Here is a 19529-nt window from a genome sequence, read left to right as displayed (position 1 = left end):
CTCACGCGCGTGCCGTCTGACTCTGCTCTGCACACACAATGGTCGCAACGGAAGCGGCAGCAGTGACAGAGGCGATGTCCACCAAAGAGGCGACTGCGCCTACAGCAAAGACGCCTTGCAAAGTCGACATCTCCCTCGCTCACGTGGATGACCTGGACGAGATCGTACAAGCTTCCATAGACGGCTTCGGCAAGGATGCAATGTTGACGTTCTTCATGCCCAATGGTCCCACCGAAAAGGCCCAGCGCGGATGGAGGTGGTTCTACGAACAACAGCTGCGACACCCGGCCAATAGGATCTGGAAAGCTACACGGCCTGGAACGAGCGAGATCATAGGCATGCTATCGCTCGGATGGGTCCAGAGGGATGAGTCTGGCACACTCCTGCCGCCAATATGTCCCATGAATGACCTCGACAACCCCTTCTTTGCGGATACTACCATTGAGCCCGACTTCAATCTGACCGGCACGAAAGAAATCGTGAAGATTGCGCAAGCAGCAGAGAGCAAGTTCATGGCGGGCAGAACGTATATCATGTTTGTCTAAATGACTTGTCAACCGCGTTTGAGAATCTCAAGCAGACCACAGAGGAATGAATCTGTTCATCATTGGCTCCTTGCAGAACGCAGGCATAGGGAGACAGCTCGTCGCTGCCGGTATGGAATGGGCTAAAGAGCAAGGACTACCCATCTTTTGGTACGCAGGGCATGCCTCTCATTCTCTCTTCCTTTGCTCATTGTGTTTGGGGCCAGCCTTGCGAGCCCGGCAGGATCGCTCCTGTACAGAAAGCTGGGCTTCAAGGAGCTCTCACGCATAACGCTTGATCCCAGCAATCCTGATAGGGTCTCGCTGGGCATGATACTTGATGCCGACTGAAATTGCAATCTTCATTATTCGCGCGGAGGATCGACCTGGATTTGTACGTGTCGCGTGTGTGGCGACTGATGATCAATCGATCCGTACTGATCGCATGGTCCTTGTCCTCTTCACCTTACTTTCTCTTCTACCGCACTGACGATGTTATCATGACGTTGACGAATGCAGCCGTTCAGGACGGTGCCGCGATCACGATCAGCCGAGTCGTCGAGGCGGATCTAGACGAATTCGTCCGAGTTAGCATAGATGGCTTCTCGTCAGTCATCAATCTTGCGCATCAAACCATCTGATGAGCTCATGCCTTGTCCAGCGCTGATCCTCTAGTATCAGCTATCATGATGCCCATCGGCGTCACGCCCAAAAGTAAAGCTGCCTGGATGCATTACACTAGGGCGCTTTTCGAAGGCTGTCATCTCTGGAAAGCCGCCAAGCCAGATACGGGTGAGATCGTGGGCGGTCTCATTCTGGGCACAGTCGAGCGGGATGAGAGGGGTAAATGGTCCGGTCATATGCCCAGATGGGCAGACAACAGCAATCCGTTCTGGCATGATCCTGCTTGGCTGCCAGACTTCAACATCACCCTCATGCGACAGCTCCGAGAACGGACTGTACCCGCTGAAGAAAGTCTGATGAAGGGCAGACGATACATCAAGCCAGTGTGCAGCCGAATTGTGTCGGAGGAAAATGCTCATATTCCGTCCAGAGGGATATCACTGTTTGTGCTCAAGGAGTTACAGCATGCCGGTATCGGCAGACAGCTCTGTGCTCACGCGCTGAGTCACGCCAAGCAGCAAGGTCTACCCATTTTCTGGTATGTTGACACGAGGTCACCATTGACCGGCTCGAGCTTACTCCGATGTCGCGCTGGCACAGCTTGGCATCGCCAGCAGGCTTGACGCTTTATCTCAAGCTTGGATTCGAAAAGGGAGAGACTGTAATGCTCGATCCAGCAAAGCCTCAAGAAACAATGACGGTCATGCTACTTTCTCCGGAGTGATCATGATGCCTTTGATCTGCGATGTTGTGACCGATATCTGTCCTCCATCTTCTTGATGCAGACCGGCGCTTATCGTGAATGGCGTCGGCCGAGAACGTGAGTTATCGAATGACTCGAATTACCGGATTACCACGCGTTCGCGAAAAAACCGGTTACAGCCAATGCTTAAACTGACATGTCATCCTCTTCGCTGCTCCTTGACTTTGCAAGATGGCAGCCACGGCGAAGAAGGCAGCTCTACGAGTAGACATCATACCTGTGCAAGAGTCTGATCTCCACGCCATCGCTCTCGCCGCACTAGATGGCTTCTCGTCAGTTCTCACGCGATCTTGTACCTGCTCTTTTGAGGAACACGTTCGACAGAGCCGATCCCATGTCTGCTGCTCAGATCACGCCCATGGGCATCACGCCAAAGAGCACAAAAGCCTATCTAGACTGGTACAAGGCCCAACTAGCAAGTGGGAGCGCCATGTGGAAGGCAGTGAGGCCAGGCACGAATGACATTGTGGGCATGCTTTCGCTCTGTAAAGTTCAAAGAGACGAGAATGGGAAGTACATCGGAGGGCCACCGCGATGGGCCGATCCGAATGAGCCGGTCTACAATGATCCGTGGTATCTGCCTGATTTCAACAATACGTTTATTCGAGAAATGATGAAGTTCACCATACCGGCGGAAGAGGCCTTGATGAAAGGCCGGCGGTACATCGTCGGAATCAATCTGTTCGTCATCAAGGATCTACAAAACGCAGGCGTGGGACGGCAGCTCTGCGACAAAGCGCTCGACTTTTCGAAGAAAGAGGGTTTGCCCATCTTTTGGTGTGCTCAGCTTGCTTGGGTTCAGTGTGTAAAGCTGACCGGCACGCAGCATCGCCTCGACGGGCGGCAAGAAGCTCTACCTCAAGCTTGGTTTCACCGAGTCCGAATCATTCGTACTCGATCCGAGCAAACCAGACCAATCTTTCTCAGCCATGATTCTCCAAGCGGACTAGCAATCATTGCATACTAGACATCACTCGGTCGCAGTCGGAGGAGGAGGATAGTGCAACTCGCCTCCTTCGGCAAGACACCACACTGCATACAGATGAGCCACCGAATAATGTACAGAATGGAGACTCGCAGGATCGGAAGCATCCACAGATGGACTCTGTGAGCTTCGTGCATCGATATCTCATGCGTTGCTGTGCTGCGATCATTTTCTTCTGCCGAGCCTCGAGGCTTGCTTTGACTTCCACGACATAGAACCACTCGCAACAGGCCGACGCGAGCAGATCTGTGAGACGGATCAGCGTCAGTTGGCATCACACGGGTCACATACCCGGTACGACAGGTTCGATAGGAAACACGATATTGTACACCATGGCTGGCCCAGAAGGGAAATGATCTCGTCTTTCAGACTCTGTAGCGAGCAACTCATTGAGATCAGCTGGCTCGAAAACCCTCTGCCAACAAGTGTCAGATCTAGTTCGACTCGCAACATCGTCAGACTGACGACCTCGGCGCTGAAAAGATCACTTCGAAGAGTCGTCCGTGCATGGATCTCGGGAGTCCGGAAGGATATGACAGTCGCTTCTGCCGACGGCCGTGACTTGTACTCGCAATGAGCGCTCGCAGCGTCTAACAGCCATGTGTAATCCATGCGAGGGCGAGGATTTGGTGCAAGATACCCTTCCGCGCAGGCGACCGTGATCAGAGTCGAGATCAAGCTCATCATCTTCAGCCCGGTGGGATATTGCAGCATGGCCAGAGGATTGCGCGCCGGCATTTGGGAAGCGCTGATAGTCGAACGGCAAGCGCGGCCGCGAGCTCATCCTGTTGAAACCCTATCGATACCCGGGGGGGGCAGCGAAAAGAATGCTCTGACGCCCCTGCTGTTGTGATGCGACAGGACATGATAAGTCTGCATCTACTGAGAAGAGCGCGGTGGCCCGGGAACAGGCCAGGCCAGCTTGCCTTTCATGGCAATACATTGCACTGCTTGCGGGCTCAGCTTTGGGCTCGCATTGCCATGTTCTGACCTGACTATGCTGAGGGGCGCCACAGAGTGATGGATTAAGCTTGGTGCAAGAGTGATGGAGCTCTTGTTGCGTAACGATGAGGTTCTTCGAGGGCTCCAGCAGTGAGGCTTCCATGTATATGTTCCATTCATAATTGCAGCAAGCCTGCTCGAGTGCATCTGACGAGGATACATCGAATCAGCGTTGGCATTCGCAGCAGCGTAAGGTTTGTACTTCGTTCTCGGGGAACAATGGGCAGTATGACTTTGAACTTGGCGAGCATGGCGTCTGTTGAATCAGACAGCCCGTCTGCCACGACTGTGGCTTTATCGGTGAGATATGCTGGAGCATAGACTTTCTGTTCCCCTGGAGTCAGAGCCGGCGTGAAAGGACAGCCAAGCAGATACGAGGACAACGTTGAGGCTCGGGATAAAGCACTTAGCGCTTGCGTGCAGAAGACCGGTCTCGAAGGTGAGGATTTCATCTTTCCCGGCAGCAGTGTATTGGCATACCGCACTGCCCGAGCCGACCTCGAATACAAAGTACTTGTATTTGGCATCGGGCCTCGGAGCTTTTGCTACACTGCAGAGGCAGCATAGTAAGACAAGCAGGATCAACATCGGCGTCGGGAAGGATCCGTCAGAGGGACGAGAACAGGCGCATTAGGATGCGTAACGACGAGGGCCGCGCGAAGATCGAAACACAAAGTCGTTTGGTAGGCAAGATGTCACTTGCATCGTAGCTAACTGGACGAAGATCTCCCGGCAGGCCAGATCAGCTTAGCAACCTGTGTATCACATTTCACTGTGTTGACGATGAGCCGAACCTAGCAATCTGGCCGGTACACTCACTCGAAGCAGGCCCTCCGCACACTGTCGGCGAAAGCTTTTTGCATGTGATGATCGGCTTCTGCATGCGCATCTCGAGACTTCGTCGAGTGGCAAGCAAGGAAGCCTCCGCTGAGAGAAGCCATGAGAACTCGCAGCAGTGTTTTTCCAGCTCGCCTGTAGCGCCGTCAGCAGTAGCTGGACTCGACGTCGTCACGGGAAAGCATACTGAGATTATCGGGGTTCAGCGGCATGGTCAGATCGAACACGAACGAAGCTTGATCGGTGCTGATGGGAAAGTCTTTGACGTGAGTGTCCACGTTCTTCTGGAGATACCGAGGCTCGGACACAATCTGTCGTGCGGGTGAGTAACGAGTGCGGTTAGCATCAAGACAACTGACAGTGGTGACGGTTTTGGCCGCGACGGATATGATTGTCTTTGCCTTGACAATCGGGCTCTCGAGAACAAGAGTCCTCTTCATACCTTGAACATAATATGTACATATACTCGAGCTCGACTCGAGAAAGTAGGTATATGTCGTCCTTGGGCTTGTAGCAGGAGCAGACGCGAGCAGAGACCCAAATGTCAACATAGGCCAAATTAGGTTATTCAGCATGTCGATTCCCTGAAAGCAGGCGGCTCGATGGATGCAGAAAAGACCGGGCTGATCGTTGGAGGAGAAGCTGCTTGGAATCACGCAGAGCATAGGAGTACAAGAAGAGCAAGAATTGTCGTGACGTTCGATCGAACTTGTCGCGAAGACTTGGCGCCGCGACTGCTTATTTCGATTCTTGACAACGGACAGGCATTCGTGTAACACAGGCAAGTGACGCCGGCGGTTATGGTAAAAAACGGGTGGTGATGTCTTGCAGTAGAGGTCCACGAATGCTATTCGGGCCCATTCGGCCGAGGCCAGATGAGACTCCCGCGTTCGGCCTGACAGCGCACTATGTCTTGCTATCAGCGTGTGATTGCGGCTCGGACTGAGCATAGGCTAACTCTGTTGGAGCGCTCCACAGAACGCGGGGCTGAGCTTGTTGCATTTGTGATCCAGCTTCTGCTTTATGACCCTTAGATCCTTTGCCGCGAGCCGCAGCGAGGCCTCAAAGTCGATGATCCAGTTGTACTCGCAGCAGCTTGTCTCGAGCATATCTGAGGTTGCTTCAATATCCAGCCGCGAGCTTCCTGTCTTAGCTCACTTCGATCTTCGGGGACCACGGGCAACGTCAACCTGAAGCAGAGCATGATGGACGATGGGTCGGTACGCAAGTCCAATGTTGCCGCGTGCGTGATTTGCTGCACATAAGTGGGCTCTCTGATCGCCTGGAAAATCTTTATGAGCGTGAGCCCAAAACCAAAGTGTTCACCAACCATATTGACATGGTAATTGTCAAGATAGATGGTGGCCTTTGCATCAAGCACACCGACTTGGAAGGTCAAAATTGTATCCTTAAGGCCCGATCTGTACTGGCAGACAGCACTGCCCGAGTCAATCACATACGCGTAAGAGATGATGTTGCGGGGCTTGACAGCGAGCACGAGGCCGACGAAGAGTAGCACAAAAATGAACATGGTGTGGTAGCAACGGGATGCGAAGCGCGACGGCACGTCGAGAGACGAGAGGAGCTACGAAAGGAGTAATACGTTGTAAGGACACCTTCGATTACGTGTCGATACCGGGCACGCGAGACTTCTTCGATTCCCAGATCAGCTGACCGACTCGAGTAACGCACGTCACTGCGATCTTGTTAGCGCTCGAGTCCATAGCGAGACCGTCATAGACCGACTAGATGCAGGTCCCGCGCACATTGTGGGCGTGAACTTATCACACTTGATGATGGGCTTTTGCAATCGTGCATCAATGCGCTTGCGGCCCGGCAGGATGGAAGCCTCGGCTCGGAGAAGCCATGAAAACTCGCAGCAATGCTTTTCCAGATCATCTTGTCACATATCAGCACAGAGTTGAAATCATATTGGTACCATACTCAGATTTGCAGGCTGCAGCGGCACGACGACTTCGAAGATCATAGTTGCTCGATCGGTGTCGGCAGGAGCATCTTTGACAAAAGTCTCGGCCTTCTTGATGAGATAGGCAGGCTCGATGATAGTCTGTGGAGGGGACGGGCGTCAGGGCGGGATTCGTTGAGATTGAAGCTCGTACCGTGTAGGACAACTTGCTAGTGATCCTTAGGTACGTCCTTGCTTCTATGAACGGCGTTTCGAGAAAGAGTGTCCTCTCGACCTCACCCATCTTGTAGGTGCAGACGCTGGAACTTGATTCGAGCAGATAGCTATACACAAGCTTGGTCTCGTTTGGCCGACCGAGCGCGAACAGAGGCCAAGATAGGAGGAGCAATACGTTGCGCATAGCGCAACCGCACAATGGTTCTAAGTGCGCTTGTCCGCTATCCCGCCCGTCTCAAGAGTTATTTAAGAAGGTAAGAACAGAAATCACGGCGGAGTGAGCAAGGGATCGATTGACGACGAACAAATCGTCAAATTGAGCGAAAGCTCGTCAGATCGAAAACGCGTCAATACGTCAGTCTCGATAGCAACCCTGCCCCACCTCGAGCCTCCTCTGCATTATCCGCGACAGCCAGTCAAGCGCGCAACTAGTCTTGCCATGGTCGACTCTATTCCTCATCTTCCAGTGATCGCCGGCAAGCCGGAAAAGAGAGACTGACTGACCGAGATCTGGGACCCGACATGCTCTCGTACAATGTTTACCACCCGTTGGTAGACCGTGCGCATCACTCTGACGACTATCAGATTCTCGCTGAGCGCTGACGCGAGGCCAAAAGAGCGATAGCAAGGTATGCAGACGAGGATCGGACATACAGGTTGATGGCGTCGTGACGACATGCCCACTGAAACATGCAACATCGCATGATTCTGATGCACATTCAGGAGCATTTTGGAATCTCCCTCTGTTGATTGTTGATTTGTGAAGCCCATACGATGCTTGCTCAAAAGCTTATCGCCGCGCTGGCCAGCTTCGCCATGGTTATCGCTCTGAGGCAAGTGTCCAGTCCAGTCTTAGAAGCTGCGTTGACGTTTGGGATAGCTTTGATAATGAGTCAGCTGGCAAAGTCTTGCCTTTGCTTGCGCTCACACAAGATCCAGGAAACGAGGGCTTGAATGTCCAGACGGCAAAGACTGGAACTGCTCTGACGGGTTGGGCTTGCCCAATCAGGCCGGCTGCTTGTACGGCTGCCCTGGCTGTGATCCAGAAACGGGCAAGTGCGTTTGCACCAGTTGCTGAGCAACCAAGCAAATGCATTCCTGCTCGTATTGCAATTTACAGACCTTCGTCGTACAACTTGCGACAAAGCCCAACGTAGAAGTTCTCGAGATCGAATTTGGTCGCCGATTTGGTGTTGGCTGCGTTTGCACCCTGCTTGAGAGATGATGAGCCGGCTATGCCATACAGAGCTCGATAGTCTTTCAGACTGGATGCGGGAAGTGTGCCTTCATCATCGAGCGGATAGCTTGGATCGATGCTGCATGCAAAGCTGCCTCGTCGCCCGTCTGCACCAAAGATGGGCGGCTTGCCACTGACGTGGAAGGAAGGCGCAAGTGGGATTCGACTGAAAACCCAATCGACAATCGCATTGAGAGAGCCACCCTTGGCCGCAGCGTCCAGCTTTCCTACTGTTGACGAGCTGCGGAGACGGAGCTTGTGATCTACACCGTCATCTGTGAAAGGAGACGTTTTTGGGAAATCGTCTGAAGTTGACTGTGGCAGCACAGGCGCAGCACCCGCAGTTGAGATCTTCCGACCGAGAAGCTTATTGACATCAAGCCAAGTCCACGACTTTGACGTTTCTTCAGCAGGTGATATAGGCCCATCCGCCGCACTAGTCTTGCTCGACGTGCTGCCGACGGTCTTCTCATCCTTTGCGCCAGGCGGTGCCTTTGCGAATCCTGCTGCTCCTCGCAAATCCCAATGATCGCAATTCTCAATGATGCCGAGGAAGTCGCCCCACTTGGCAGATTCGACAGGTACGAGACCATCATTACCAAGAGAAGGAGGTATGCTGAGCTCGTTACCAGCAGCGACGCGTCGTTTGCGTTCGCCGCTTGCGTCTAGAATGACTTTAGGCAGCCAAAGCGGGTGCCAGACACCCATACGGGGTGTACGGGCCGCGACTGAGAAGTAGCGGACATCTGGCCGGTCCGGCGTGGCAGGATTGAACGTGTTCGCGAGATATGCGGGCGTCAGATTGGCATACGCCGGCGAGTCGAGCAACGAGAGCAGATAGCCTGAGAAGGATGCGCCAACAGAGTAAGGCAGGCCTGGAAAACTGGCGCCGCTCGTCTTGGGCTTCTCGGTGGCTGCCGCTGGTTCCGGCATCGCTGGTTTGGGCGCAGCACGACTGAGGATTGGGCTCTTGAGACTGTAAGGTAGATCCTGCTCGCTGGCTGCAGCCACGAGCGCTTCTGCGTCGTGCCCCAAACCTGCACTTTGAATCAGCACAGATGCAGCCTGACATCTGGAGCGCGCACCAATGTTAGCTTGGCACCAGGCCATAAAATCGCTGCCCCGATGTGGCGTGCCCAGTGTGGTCAGTGATAAAGGCTTGTATGCCTCCGGACGAATGCTAGAGAGCAGATGCCGGCAATCCAGTCCGCCCTGCAGTTGTTGCAAGCGTTCTCAGCGTACAGTTGGGCCCAGCAAGGACAGCGTACCATGCTATGAGCGAGCAGATTGACCTCTGCATCCTTTGCAAGCTCGGTCGAGAGAGCTTTGTGGAGTGCCTCGGCACGATCTCTGATACTTGCCGTGCCTGGCACAGCAGTGACGATGACGTCTGCGCCGACTTTGCCTCGCAGGATTTCGAGAACTGCTCCCCAATAGTGAAGTCGGCCGCCGAATCGCACATCGAAACCGTAAAGACCTGCATGCGAACAGAAGAGTGATGAGATGCAAGCTTGCATCTCAATCGCAAGGGACGCACCATGGCAAAGCACGATAGGATGCCTGGGCTTGCGTACCGGATCATGCAGCACGGGTGTGGCGCGCATATAGTGCTCTATGAGGGAGTCAGAGGGCGTCTCTAATGGTTCTGAGCGAGTCGCTGCGTCTGTCGACTGAGCTTGCGCTGAGCTACCGAAAGCATTCGCGACAGAGGACAAGAGACTGAGAGGTGTAGCGTGAGGAGAGGCCTCTGCAAACGGCAGTCTATCGAGTGCGAGGGCGCCTATACCTGTGGCAGAAGAAAGCTGATCTTGTCGCAAGGTAATGAAGCTGCGTCTAGGCGTATGAAGCGAGCGCATGGACGCGCTACGAGCAGTAGAAGGCGAGAACAGGGTTTTCTGTATCGGCCGCGAGCGAGAAGCTGGCGAAATACGGACAAGAAGTCTACGTTGCTCTCGGGAAGGTGATGATAAGCGAAGCGGTGTGGCGCGGATGGCTACAGCTATCGACATCGGCGTAGATTGCTCTCGCCAAGAGGAGCTGCTTCTGCGCCGTCGCGCACACACAGCCTGCCTGCGGTGTGTGTCTCTATTGATCGGCCGCATGCTTGCCGATGCGGCTTCGGTCGCTTGTAGCTCGTTACAAGTGCACGGCAGTGGTGCTTGGCGCAAAGGTGATGCGGAACGTGATCTCATTCTCTTGACGCTTGTTTCTCCTCGTACGCTGCACTCGGCCTGGTCGTCGAAGCTTGACGCCGGTTGACTGTGCGAGGGCCGAGCGGGAGCAAGAGCTGCCCCTTGCTGCCAGGCTGGCGAATGCGCTGTCGTGCTTTCAGAGTGACTGCTGTCTTGTCTGACTGTCTTGGCAGGCGCCAACGGCGAGCGAGCTCTCGCTATAGACATACAAGCCAGCGCAGGCTCGAATGACAGCGCAGCAGTCGCCATCTTGACTCAATATTGCCTTGAGGTGATGCTATTGAGCGTGGCAACGTGTCGGCTTTGCTTGCTTGTAGCGAGCTGACTATATCATGTGCTGGTCTGCTAGTCTGCTCTATAGATCATGACAGCACACTCTCCTTGCGCGTGACCTGCACGAGGTGTTGACCCAAGGGGCGGACGGTGTATGACCTGGCTCAGCTGACCAGACTCGGGTATGACGCTGATTCGCGTTCGCGCCAAATTGGGAAGAAATCATTTTACGCTCGCAAGCAGGTCACGGCATGCATGTATCTCAAGACCCCAGACCACGCTTCGTCGTCTTGATGATCGCAGTCAGAGGTGCAGACAGGCCATCAGATACACCGACTGCGATCGTCCATCAGATCCGCTCCATAGAGCTTAGCAAGTGGAACTTACTCTGAGCGCCTTGTGACCATCCCATCTTGGCGAGCAGCTGAAAGCCGATATTGCTCGCGTCTAGTTCGGCAGCACCTTGCCCGATCGTCGTCCCTTCCAGACTGCGCGTAGGTCGAGCAGCTTGCTTGTATCCCTTTCCGCCGTTGAGCTTGGCCATATCTCGTAATAGTCCTCTGATGTTCTCAGATCCTTTGCCCGTCGGCTTCTCAAAGGTGGTATTGCCCGAAGAAGCTTTGAGGATGATGTTGATGTTCTTCTGGTTGACGCCATAGACCGATGTACGAGCAGTACGATACAGTACCGGGAAACGAGTCGCTCCTTTGCCCGAGGACTTTGACTTGAGCTGGTAAGCTTCCGCGAGCAAGTGAATACCTCGTCTGTCCGTCTTGGACATGGGAGGGAAAGCGATCGAAGCTTGCTGGATATCTTCGACGATGAAAGTGCGGATGCGATCGTTGATGCTGTCCATGTTGAGCTTGGGCGTGAAGCCAGACTGAGCTGCCCGTTTTGCAGCTTTCTTGCTCGCTTTGGTACCCTGTTTCTCTGCTCTTGCTTCCGCTCTACGACGCTTGAAGTCTGCTTTCTTTGCTCTATCCTTTTGCCACTGATCTTGTAAATGCTGATCGAAAGCATCATCAAATTCGTACTGCTCATCGAAGTCTTCGTCCGAGGAGGAAGATGAGCTGTCAAATCTGGCTCTGCCTTTGTTCGCTTTGCTCTTGCTGCCTTTGCCTTTGCGCGAGGGAGGCGTGAAATCGACGGGAAAGTCGCCTTCGAGCACCATGCGGTAGATGTCTCGCTGTGCCTTGCGAGACGAACCATGCAAGCGTGCCAGGTCGTCAATAAAGGCCTCGTCCCTATCGGCCCACGTCGATTGCCCGTTGAACATACCCTCGTCTTCGTCTTCATCCTCTTCGTCTGATGTGTCTGAAGAAGCCACGACCTGGGCTACCGGTACCTCGTCCTCCTCTTCGGAGGAGCTATCGGGTTGGTCGTCTCGATCAGAAGCAAGATCGAGTGCGTGAGCCATAGCTTCGTCCAAGCTCGTCGCGACGCTGTCGGTCTCCCAGTCTTCATTTTCTTCGTCCGTCTCTGAACGCCAGCCATTGATGGGTCGCCTGAGCTGGATCTCATCATTGACATCGTCTATCGTAAGATGTACCGGCTTATCCATCGACTGCAAGAAGCCAGTGGATGTACTCGCAAACGTGACGTCGGCTTCATCGGACGAAGTCTCCTGGGCGATATTGGCAATATAGTCTGCTAGGATGATATCCTGTTTTTTGCCGTTGCAATCGCCGAGGGAGAGTTCGGCCAGAACAGGCTCGTCTGAAGATTCGTCGCCCCAGACAATGTCGCTCCCTCGCCTCCTCCTGGAACGGCCAGGAATACTTCCACGGTCTCCATCGAGCATACTTTCGTCCGCTGATCGCCTGTTTCTATCTGCAGATTTGCGCGCTTTCCGCCGTTCTTTCTTTGCTTGCTTTCGCTCTTTGGGGTTCAATGAGAGCTTGATGCCTCGTTCTAGAGGCGGTGGCCCGTCAATCTCGTCAACGTCACGGACCGTCTCTGATTCTGGCAGTTGGGCGACATTGACAGAGATGGACGCATCAACGATGAGAATCTCGTCTTCGTCTTCATCCTCAGCTGGCATGGGTGTACTCTCTTGCGCTTGCTCAACGATTGACTCATCAGTCGCTATCACTGCAGCGACAGTCTCTTCAGCAGTCGCGGCAGGCTGGGGCATCGGATCTTGAACGGGATCAGTTGCCATAGCCTGATCGAGCGGGTTGACATCATCTCCATCCGGCCGTTCAGACAGGACGAGATCCTGTTTCTGAGCTCGCACAAAGGCGACAGGCTGCAAGTACAACCGATCTGATTGTCCGCCTAGCCTTCGGCCGCCTCTGCCTCGTGTGCTGGGCATCGCGCTCGCTGGAAAACCAAGTCCGGAGTGATGCGGCGTAGAAGTACCCGAAGCTGCTGCCGACGCGCCTTGCGATAGAGCGGGCGTACTGACCACGCTTGGCTGTTGAGGTTGATACTCGTTGTAAGACTTGTACGGCTCTGTGAAGGTCTGATGGGATGAGGATCGGTTCAGATCGCAAGACTGAGCGTGCTCACGTCTGGCACTCGTCCCTCCGGTCAGAGCATGGGCATCGTAGTCGAAGGCAAGAGCGTGCATGTTCTTCATCACGCCTCCTCTGCCCCTGCCTCGTCCTCGTGAGCCTCCACGTCCCGTCGATGCAACACGTTGCGCATGTGTTGGCAAAAATGCATGCGGTGAGAGCTCAGTCTCTGCAGGACCCGAGAGCCTGTTGCCCTGACCGGGGAAGGAGCCTCGCTTGGCTCCTCGCCCTCTGCTGCCCCGGGCCATGTCGTGCAAGACGATGTCCTGCTATGCTCCGCCTCGTGATCGACGTCGACAGTGATAAACGCGTCGATTGCCATGCCATGTTGCCGCCAAGAACGAGGCAAGTCCGACTGCTCTGACCCGGTGATGATGGTGAGTCAGCAGCCGGAAGGCGGTCCCTCGCAACCTCGCGAGCAGGAGAGTCAGGTCGAGAGCTCGGCTTCATCACGCTACAAGCTCCCCAAACGAGTCGGCAAACGGAAAGCACTGTCCGTCTATCCGCTCCAGCCAGAATCCCTTCAGTCCTTCGAGCACGGCTTTTGGTCTCATCAAGTCGCTCTGGCAGAAGACGACGATGAGCCCATGCGACCGCCGCACTTGCCTCTGGCACGGATACGCAAGCTCATGAAATCTGACCCCTCTGTCCATGCAAGTCTGCCTTTGGTTTCAGCCACGGCTGCGCTGAATCGCAGGCCCGACAATGCAGAAAGTAGCAGCCGACGTGCCCGTCGTCTTGGCACGAGCTTGTGAAGGCACGTAACATTGGGCGCGCAAGAATGAGATACATCTGACAGACTTTGCTGCCGTACAGCCTTTGTGGCTGAGCTGACCCATCGCGCATGGCTATCCGCCAACGAAGGCCCGTCACCGCGCAAGGGCATCGCCAAGGATGACATTGTCCGAGCTGCCAATCAGTCGAATATGTATGACTTTCTCATCGATGTCCTGCCCACGCCAGACGCGATACAGAACCAGCAGAGCGCTTCACGTGCAGAGCCTAGACGGACCAAGAGTCCCACGGAGGCCATAGACATACCTGTAGATACCCAATCTGGACTCGATGCATGAACACCCATTTTGCCCGCAAGGCCAGTTTTCTGTTGTCTATCTTTTGGGTTTTCCCGACCACGCTCTCTCTCTTTCTTCGGCTCGTCGCGCCAGCGTGCGCCCTCGGTATAAATGATATAGCAGGCTGACGATCTCTCTGCGAACATGGCATTCTGGCGTGGCTTCGCGGCCCAGTCCAACATAGAGACGCTGCTATCCAATTCGCTGCTCGATAGTCCGACACCGAGCCGCACGCCTTCGTCCCAATCAAGCAGTTCAAGCTCATCCACAGATCCTGCTGCTTCTTCCGTCTCGGGCGAGAGCTCCTCACTCGAACGCTCACAATCAGCCGAATCGGGTCATCGTGTGCAAGCTCTGCCTGAGCATGGCAAGCAGCAGACGGGCGAGCTACTGACCTTGGAGAGATTATTGGACGAGGATGACTTTCTGCAAGAGTGCAAAGCTGGCTTGCCCAAACTCGTGCGCAGAGCAGTCGCAGACTCTCAGCACGTGCTGAGTCTTGATTTCCAATTGTACACAGGTCGAGTTCATCTGCAAGCCGCGTGTGCTCAAGAGAGTGCTCGCCTATGTCTCCGGCTCAGCACTCGACGAACTCGACTGGCAAGAACGACGAGCAGACGCTGCACTCTTTGGCGCCAAGCCATCTCAGACTGTAGTCGAGCAACGCGAGGCAAAGCGACTCAAGTCTGTCTGGTCCTGCTCTTGCATGGAATCGATGTTGACGCGTCGCGCAGGTACCCTTACAAGTGCAGCCAGATCCTCACCATGGATGTCTGGGCCATCGACAATGCCGTCCTCAGCCAACCTGCAGACTATCTAGGTGCGTATTGTCATGGCTGACCAGCCTCGATGCTCATAGATCAGCTCACAGTCGACTTCTGGAATGCCGTGCTGGACAAAACCAGCGAAAGCTTAGCAGACAGATCCGTGCAAGTCGGCTACTGGACAGAAGTCAACTGCAAGTGGCTCAACGCACGACCTGCCGAGATTCTCGCCTTGCTGCGATCGCAACCCAGGATCGTCGAGCGTTTGCTGGCACTCATCACTACCTCTTCCGTCGCCGATCTGCTCTTCAGCATAGTACAATGTGAAGAGCTACCCGCGGGTACAGGCACCGTCGACTGGCTCGCCTCCGAGCATCTCGTACAGAGACTCGTCTCGCTCCTCTCGCCTGTTTATACACCAGAAACCCATGCCATCTCGGCCGAATTTCTCAAGACACTCATCGTCTTTTCGAGCAATGCGGCAGCAAATGCTGCCAATGCCGAGCTCGCAGCAGCAGCAGAAGCGTCTTCTTCCGATCATCCGCCGCAGCAACAGCAAAATAACGTCGCCAGAGATGCTCAAGGTAACATCCGATGGGCGAGCAATCGCCTCATACGCGAGCTGGCCGCGGAAGACACAGTCGCCAGTCTGATGGGCTTCATACTTGACGAAAGTCCGATACCAGAAGATCTCCTTACCGAGCAAGCTCAGCAGCGACGGATGAGCAGTCCCGTCAATTCGCCCTCACCGGTAGGCAGTGCAAAGTCATCCCCTCGATCTGTCACACGCACCCTCAAAGGCAAAGAGAGAGAGCGTGACGACGACACGATCCGCATGACACCCACTTCTCCCATTCGCATTGTTTCGCCCACCCCGAGTCCCGTCGCCAGACCCTCCGCATCACCCGCGAGTAGCATCAAGAGCAGCAAGAGCGGCAAGCTGAGATCTATCGCTCGTGTCAAGCAGTTCTTCATACCGCGCTCGATCGTCGCTGCACCTTCACCGCTGACACCTGTTGCCCCACCTGCAGTATCGCCAGATATCGAGCAAGACTTCGAGCAGACACCCGTACCAGAAACGCGCAAAACCATCTCGCCCGCCCGGCCGTCATTAACCCACCAGGTCTCCTTCGTGGCAGAATCGATACCCGATGCCGCTCGAGCCACATCCTCACTAACGCATTCCATCTCTGTACTCGTCGACCTCATACGGAAGAACAATTCGGATTTCACAGAGGGTCAGATCCTCACTCATCTCAAGAAGCGTGCTAGCAAGGGCGAGAGCGAGCAAATCGATAACCTCGAGCGGTTCAGAGGCGCTGATAAGCGATCCCCGACCGGACCGAGCGTGGTCCATCTTGGGAATCTGTTACGCGTCGTCAGCGCGCGGCTGCCAGACCTACAGAAGCTCCTACGCTATCCCCGCTCGCTCGTCGGCACTGTCGATACAACTCTTGGCGCAGTGTATCCCTTCACGCTCGAGCGATACCGCATCACGGAGCTCTATGCTGAGCTGCTGCACTGCTCAAATATGAAGCTCATGAATCGATCGCTAGATGCGGATCCTCAGTACGAGGACGACGGACAGTTGGTGGGAGGACTGGACGGTCTCGAAGCACTCGAAGCTACGCTAGCAGCGAGCGCGCCTCGCAAAGAGGCCGCACCTGCTGCTAAAGTGGTGACTAAGCCTGCAGATGGAGCGTCGTCTTCCGAACAGGACAGTTTCGACGAGATGGTCGATGCAAGCGAAAATGTTTCGCTCGACTCGCCACTTTCCTCGACCAGCAGCTCGCCGCGGCATTCTCGTGCTGATATACGTGCGATGCTACTACTCAATCCTAATCTAGCAGAAGCTGCTATCAGCATTTCAAAAACCAGCAGTGAACGCGACTCAAACCATAACGATTCCGATTCGCCCGAGCTGTCCACCTCTTCGACACCCTCTATGGACTCTGAAAGCGGCATATTGACCAAGGAGGAAGCGAGACAGCTTCGAGAGATCCTGGCGCAGAGCGCATCGAATGACCTCAGTGATTCTCCCGATCTTCGGCAAGCCATGGAATCTCTGCAACTCAATGGCGACCTGTCTATCCCGCCATCGCGTAAAAGATCGCGAGCGAACGGCGATCTCATGCAGAACCAGCCAACGGACAATGTCAGAGACCTTGAGCGGGCTATACCTCCAGGCATCGACCTCAAGGCCAAGTTGCTCGAACATGGCGTACTGAAGCTCATGGTGGCAAGTCTTCGTCGTCTTCATCACAGTACATGCTAACACGAAGAGCCGTAGGATCTTTTCTTTACATTTCCTTGGAACAACCTGCTGCACAATTCGGTCTATGACATGCTTCAGCAGATCTTTCTTAGCCCAATGGATCAGCCTCACACGCTCAGGCTGTGCATGGCCGTCTTCGAGCAGGCCGATCTTTGCACCTGCATACTTCAGGGTGTGGAGCTCAACGATGAAGTCCTGTACGTCTTTCCTGCCACCAACCAAGATACGGTGGGCTTACTGTGGTTCTTGCAGACGGTATCCCAAAGGATCGCGATTAGGCTATATGGGTCATATCACATTAATCGTCGATGATATCTTACGCCTCTTCGAACGGCATCCTGAAGTCGCGCAAGACGTCGCGCCCTTTGTTCCACAGCCGGCTTGGGACCGTTTCATCAGTACAACCCATCGCGAGACGCGCGATCGCGATTTGCAGTCGCTTGGAGGCGGCATTAGTCAAGCGCTTGCTCAGGCTGCCTCTACACCGAGCGATACCGACATCGAGCTTCAAGACGTTGGTGTCAAGAGGACAGAGCGACCCAGCAGGGAGAACGAGAATGACGACATCAATTCGCTCGGCTTGCGCAAAGTCAGCCTCGACAATGGCAGCCCGAATGCAGGCAAAGATCGGGCTTTCGCCTCCTATCTCGCTTCACAAATGTCGGATGGTCAAGGGGATGCGGATTCAGACGATCAGTCTGCGTGGCCCATCGATCGGTTCGACAAGCAACCAAGCTATGGTTTCGATGATCGCTTTGATTCGTTCGACGGCAAGGCGATCCTGTCGCAAGCACATACCGTCTCTGATTCCGACGAATCTGACGACGAGGCATGGGATCCGTTCAGCGACGCCAAGGCCATCAACCTTGACAAGAAGCACACTAGCTCGCCTGCCAGTCATCGCAGTCCTCTCACGGTAGCGGACTACAATGCCGAGTTCAAAAGCTCCTTCAATGACAACTTTGCAACAAGCGCACCTGCGAGCTCTTCACATGATGATGAGGATGACGAGTTTGGCGATTTCGAGGCTGCAGACGATTCGTCGTTCGGCGACTATGACTTTACCGTCGATCCTGCAGAATCATCGGAAGCGACTATGCTCGGCAGCGGAAAGACGTCAGATGACGTGCGCAGGCAGTACATGTCGTCTATTGAGACCGAAGAAGACATCATGAAGCCTCTTGGGCCTGCCGTCAGGCCAGGCACACACCGGACTCATTCGGGCCATCACCTCGAGTCCCAAGTCAACGGTCATCTCATCCAAGTCCCTCTTGACGAGTTTTCGCTCAAGACACAGTGACGTTGTCGTGATATTGTTGCAATCGTTTCACGTCTGTCACAAAACCTGCGGGGTTCCTCAGGCGGAGAAAACGTAGCCTCCTTCACGCGTTCTAGCATCTCCTTGCCATAGGGCTAATTCCTTGCCTTGCGAGTCGCGCAGACCAGCAGTAATCTTGTCACCGTGCTTGACGGACGATACACCGGCTGGCGTGCCTGTGAGCAATAAGTCACCCTCTTGCAGTGTCATGATGGACGAGCAGTGGTGGATCAGCTCTGGAATCTTGAACATCATGTCGGCAGTCGTGCCGTTTTGCTTGAAGACATCATTGATCTGTTGGATATGATCAGACTCTGCTGATGCGTGTCGTCTACACCGGCGCTCACTTTGAGCCACAGTTTCAGATTATGAGGGTTGTCGATGGCTTGCTTGGGTATGAAGCCCGTCACTGGGCAGAATGTATCGAATCCCTTGACGGCAGACCAAGGCAGACCTTTCTTCTTTACTACTTCTTGCATATTCCTCGCTGTTCTGCCATATTGCGGAAGCCATGAGCCCAGTAAGAGCCCAACATGTCACGACACGTACAGATCAATGGCAAGCGTGTAGCCCGCTATGTAGTCCATCGCCGAATGCGCCCGCACATCTCTCGCTCGCTTGCCTATCACCACGCCCAGCTCGACCTCATGATGAACATCTACGCCTTGTGGTAGCTCGATCGTCCCGCCAGACGGCAAGTAGCTCGAGGTAGGTTTGAGAAAGTAAAAGGGTTCGACGGGTCGCTCGTGGTTGAGCTCCTTGATGTGTTCGAGATAGTTGCGTCCGATTGCGATGATGGTCTTGCCATCTTTAGCAAATCGAGCTGCAAGAGACGCCATCCACCTGAACAGGCTGTAGCAGGAGAGCGTGCGGGTCTGTCCCCGCAGTCGCGACGCGATATCACCGAATTCGACCGAACTGCCTTTTGCAGACGACCCCAAACGACCAGAGAGCCGAACTAATGCAGGAACCTGGCGACCCTGACACGCAGCTATTCAGCCGG

At 54.6% G+C, this 19529-nt stretch overlaps 11 protein-coding genes across 11 annotated transcripts; 5 read left to right on the top strand and 6 right to left on the bottom strand.

Moving 5' to 3' along the window:
• Nucleotides 1-38: 38 nt before the first annotated feature.
• L969DRAFT_46721 (uncharacterized protein) lies at nt 39-875 on the top strand (the record flags this gene model as incomplete). The annotated part of the gene is made up of 3 exons (XM_014713682.1): nt 39-535; nt 588-695; nt 752-875. 3 exons carry the CDS (start codon nt 39-41, stop codon nt 873-875), a joined length of 729 nt encoding a protein of 242 aa, XP_014569168.1.
• A 70-nt stretch (nt 876-945) lies between these two features.
• L969DRAFT_85703 (uncharacterized protein) lies at nt 946-1972 on the top strand. Its single transcript, XM_014713681.1, has 4 exons — nt 946-1131; nt 1186-1527; nt 1579-1686; nt 1749-1972. The coding sequence occupies exons 1-4, from the start codon at nt 1025-1027 to the stop codon at nt 1870-1872; spliced, it is 681 nt and encodes a 226-aa protein (XP_014569167.1). The 5' UTR covers nt 946-1024; the 3' UTR covers nt 1873-1972.
• A 56-nt stretch (nt 1973-2028) lies between these two features.
• L969DRAFT_85702 (uncharacterized protein) lies at nt 2029-2943 on the top strand. Its single transcript, XM_014713680.1, has 2 exons — nt 2029-2688; nt 2738-2943. The coding sequence occupies exons 1-2, from the start codon at nt 2174-2176 to the stop codon at nt 2859-2861; spliced, it is 639 nt and encodes a 212-aa protein (XP_014569166.1). The 5' UTR covers nt 2029-2173; the 3' UTR covers nt 2862-2943.
• A 60-nt stretch (nt 2944-3003) lies between these two features.
• L969DRAFT_85699 (uncharacterized protein) lies at nt 3004-3763 on the bottom strand. The gene is made up of 2 exons (XM_014713679.1): nt 3362-3763; nt 3004-3311 (listed from the first exon to the last, which is right to left on the bottom strand). The coding sequence occupies exons 1-2, from the start codon at nt 3632-3634 to the stop codon at nt 3180-3182; spliced, it is 405 nt and encodes a 134-aa protein (XP_014569165.1). The 5' UTR covers nt 3635-3763; the 3' UTR covers nt 3004-3179.
• A 12-nt stretch (nt 3764-3775) lies between these two features.
• L969DRAFT_93079 (uncharacterized protein) lies at nt 3776-6266 on the bottom strand (the record flags this gene model as incomplete). The annotated part of the gene is made up of 12 exons (XM_014713678.1): nt 3776-3843; nt 3893-4045; nt 4101-4224; nt 4274-4448; nt 4619-4670; nt 4718-4870; nt 4923-5046; nt 5095-5177; nt 5618-5641; nt 5694-5846; nt 5894-6017; nt 6066-6266. 12 exons carry the CDS (start codon nt 6264-6266, stop codon nt 3776-3778), a joined length of 1434 nt encoding a protein of 477 aa, XP_014569164.1.
• On the bottom strand, nt 6095-7184 carry L969DRAFT_337322 (uncharacterized protein). The gene is made up of 4 exons (XM_014713677.1): nt 6856-7184; nt 6680-6803; nt 6482-6634; nt 6095-6431 (listed from the first exon to the last, which is right to left on the bottom strand). Exons 1-4 carry the CDS (start codon nt 7060-7062, stop codon nt 6358-6360), a joined length of 558 nt encoding a protein of 185 aa, XP_014569163.1. The 5' UTR covers nt 7063-7184; the 3' UTR covers nt 6095-6357.
• Nucleotides 7185-7992: 808 nt separating this feature from the next.
• On the bottom strand, nt 7993-10556 carry L969DRAFT_46509 (uncharacterized protein; the record flags this gene model as incomplete). Its single annotated transcript, XM_014713676.1, has 4 exons — nt 7993-9152; nt 9201-9327; nt 9384-9592; nt 9653-10556. 4 exons carry the CDS (start codon nt 10554-10556, stop codon nt 7993-7995), a joined length of 2400 nt encoding a protein of 799 aa, XP_014569162.1.
• A 238-nt stretch (nt 10557-10794) lies between these two features.
• L969DRAFT_85693 (uncharacterized protein) lies at nt 10795-13389 on the bottom strand. Its single transcript, XM_014713675.1, has 3 exons — nt 13092-13389; nt 10968-13034; nt 10795-10916 (listed from the first exon to the last, which is right to left on the bottom strand). Exons 1-3 carry the CDS (start codon nt 13342-13344, stop codon nt 10843-10845), a joined length of 2394 nt encoding a protein of 797 aa, XP_014569161.1. The 5' UTR covers nt 13345-13389; the 3' UTR covers nt 10795-10842.
• Nucleotides 13390-13417: 28 nt separating this feature from the next.
• L969DRAFT_85690 (uncharacterized protein) lies at nt 13418-14196 on the top strand. The gene is made up of 3 exons (XM_014713674.1): nt 13418-13749; nt 13808-13853; nt 13913-14196. The coding sequence occupies exons 1-3, from the start codon at nt 13468-13470 to the stop codon at nt 14167-14169; spliced, it is 585 nt and encodes a 194-aa protein (XP_014569160.1). The 5' UTR covers nt 13418-13467; the 3' UTR covers nt 14170-14196.
• A 33-nt stretch (nt 14197-14229) lies between these two features.
• Nucleotides 14230-18850, top strand: L969DRAFT_98390 (uncharacterized protein). Its single transcript, XM_014713673.1, has 6 exons — nt 14230-14628; nt 14690-14853; nt 14904-14989; nt 15041-17172; nt 17224-17405; nt 17461-18850. Exons 1-6 carry the CDS (start codon nt 14314-14316, stop codon nt 18506-18508), a joined length of 3927 nt encoding a protein of 1308 aa, XP_014569159.1. The 5' UTR covers nt 14230-14313; the 3' UTR covers nt 18509-18850.
• Nucleotides 18566-19365, bottom strand: L969DRAFT_93073 (uncharacterized protein; the record flags this gene model as incomplete). Its single annotated transcript, XM_014713672.1, has 3 exons — nt 18566-18820; nt 18874-19018; nt 19076-19365. 3 exons carry the CDS (start codon nt 19363-19365, stop codon nt 18566-18568), a joined length of 690 nt encoding a protein of 229 aa, XP_014569158.1.
• Nucleotides 19366-19529: the final 164 nt, after the last annotated feature.

Source organism: Mixia osmundae (assembly GCF_000708205.1).
Source record: "Mixia osmundae IAM 14324 unplaced genomic scaffold scaffold_3, whole genome shotgun sequence".
NCBI lineage: Eukaryota > Fungi > Basidiomycota > Mixiomycetes > Mixiales > Mixiaceae > Mixia > Mixia osmundae.
This window is presented reverse-complemented; position numbering and strand designations above follow the sequence as displayed.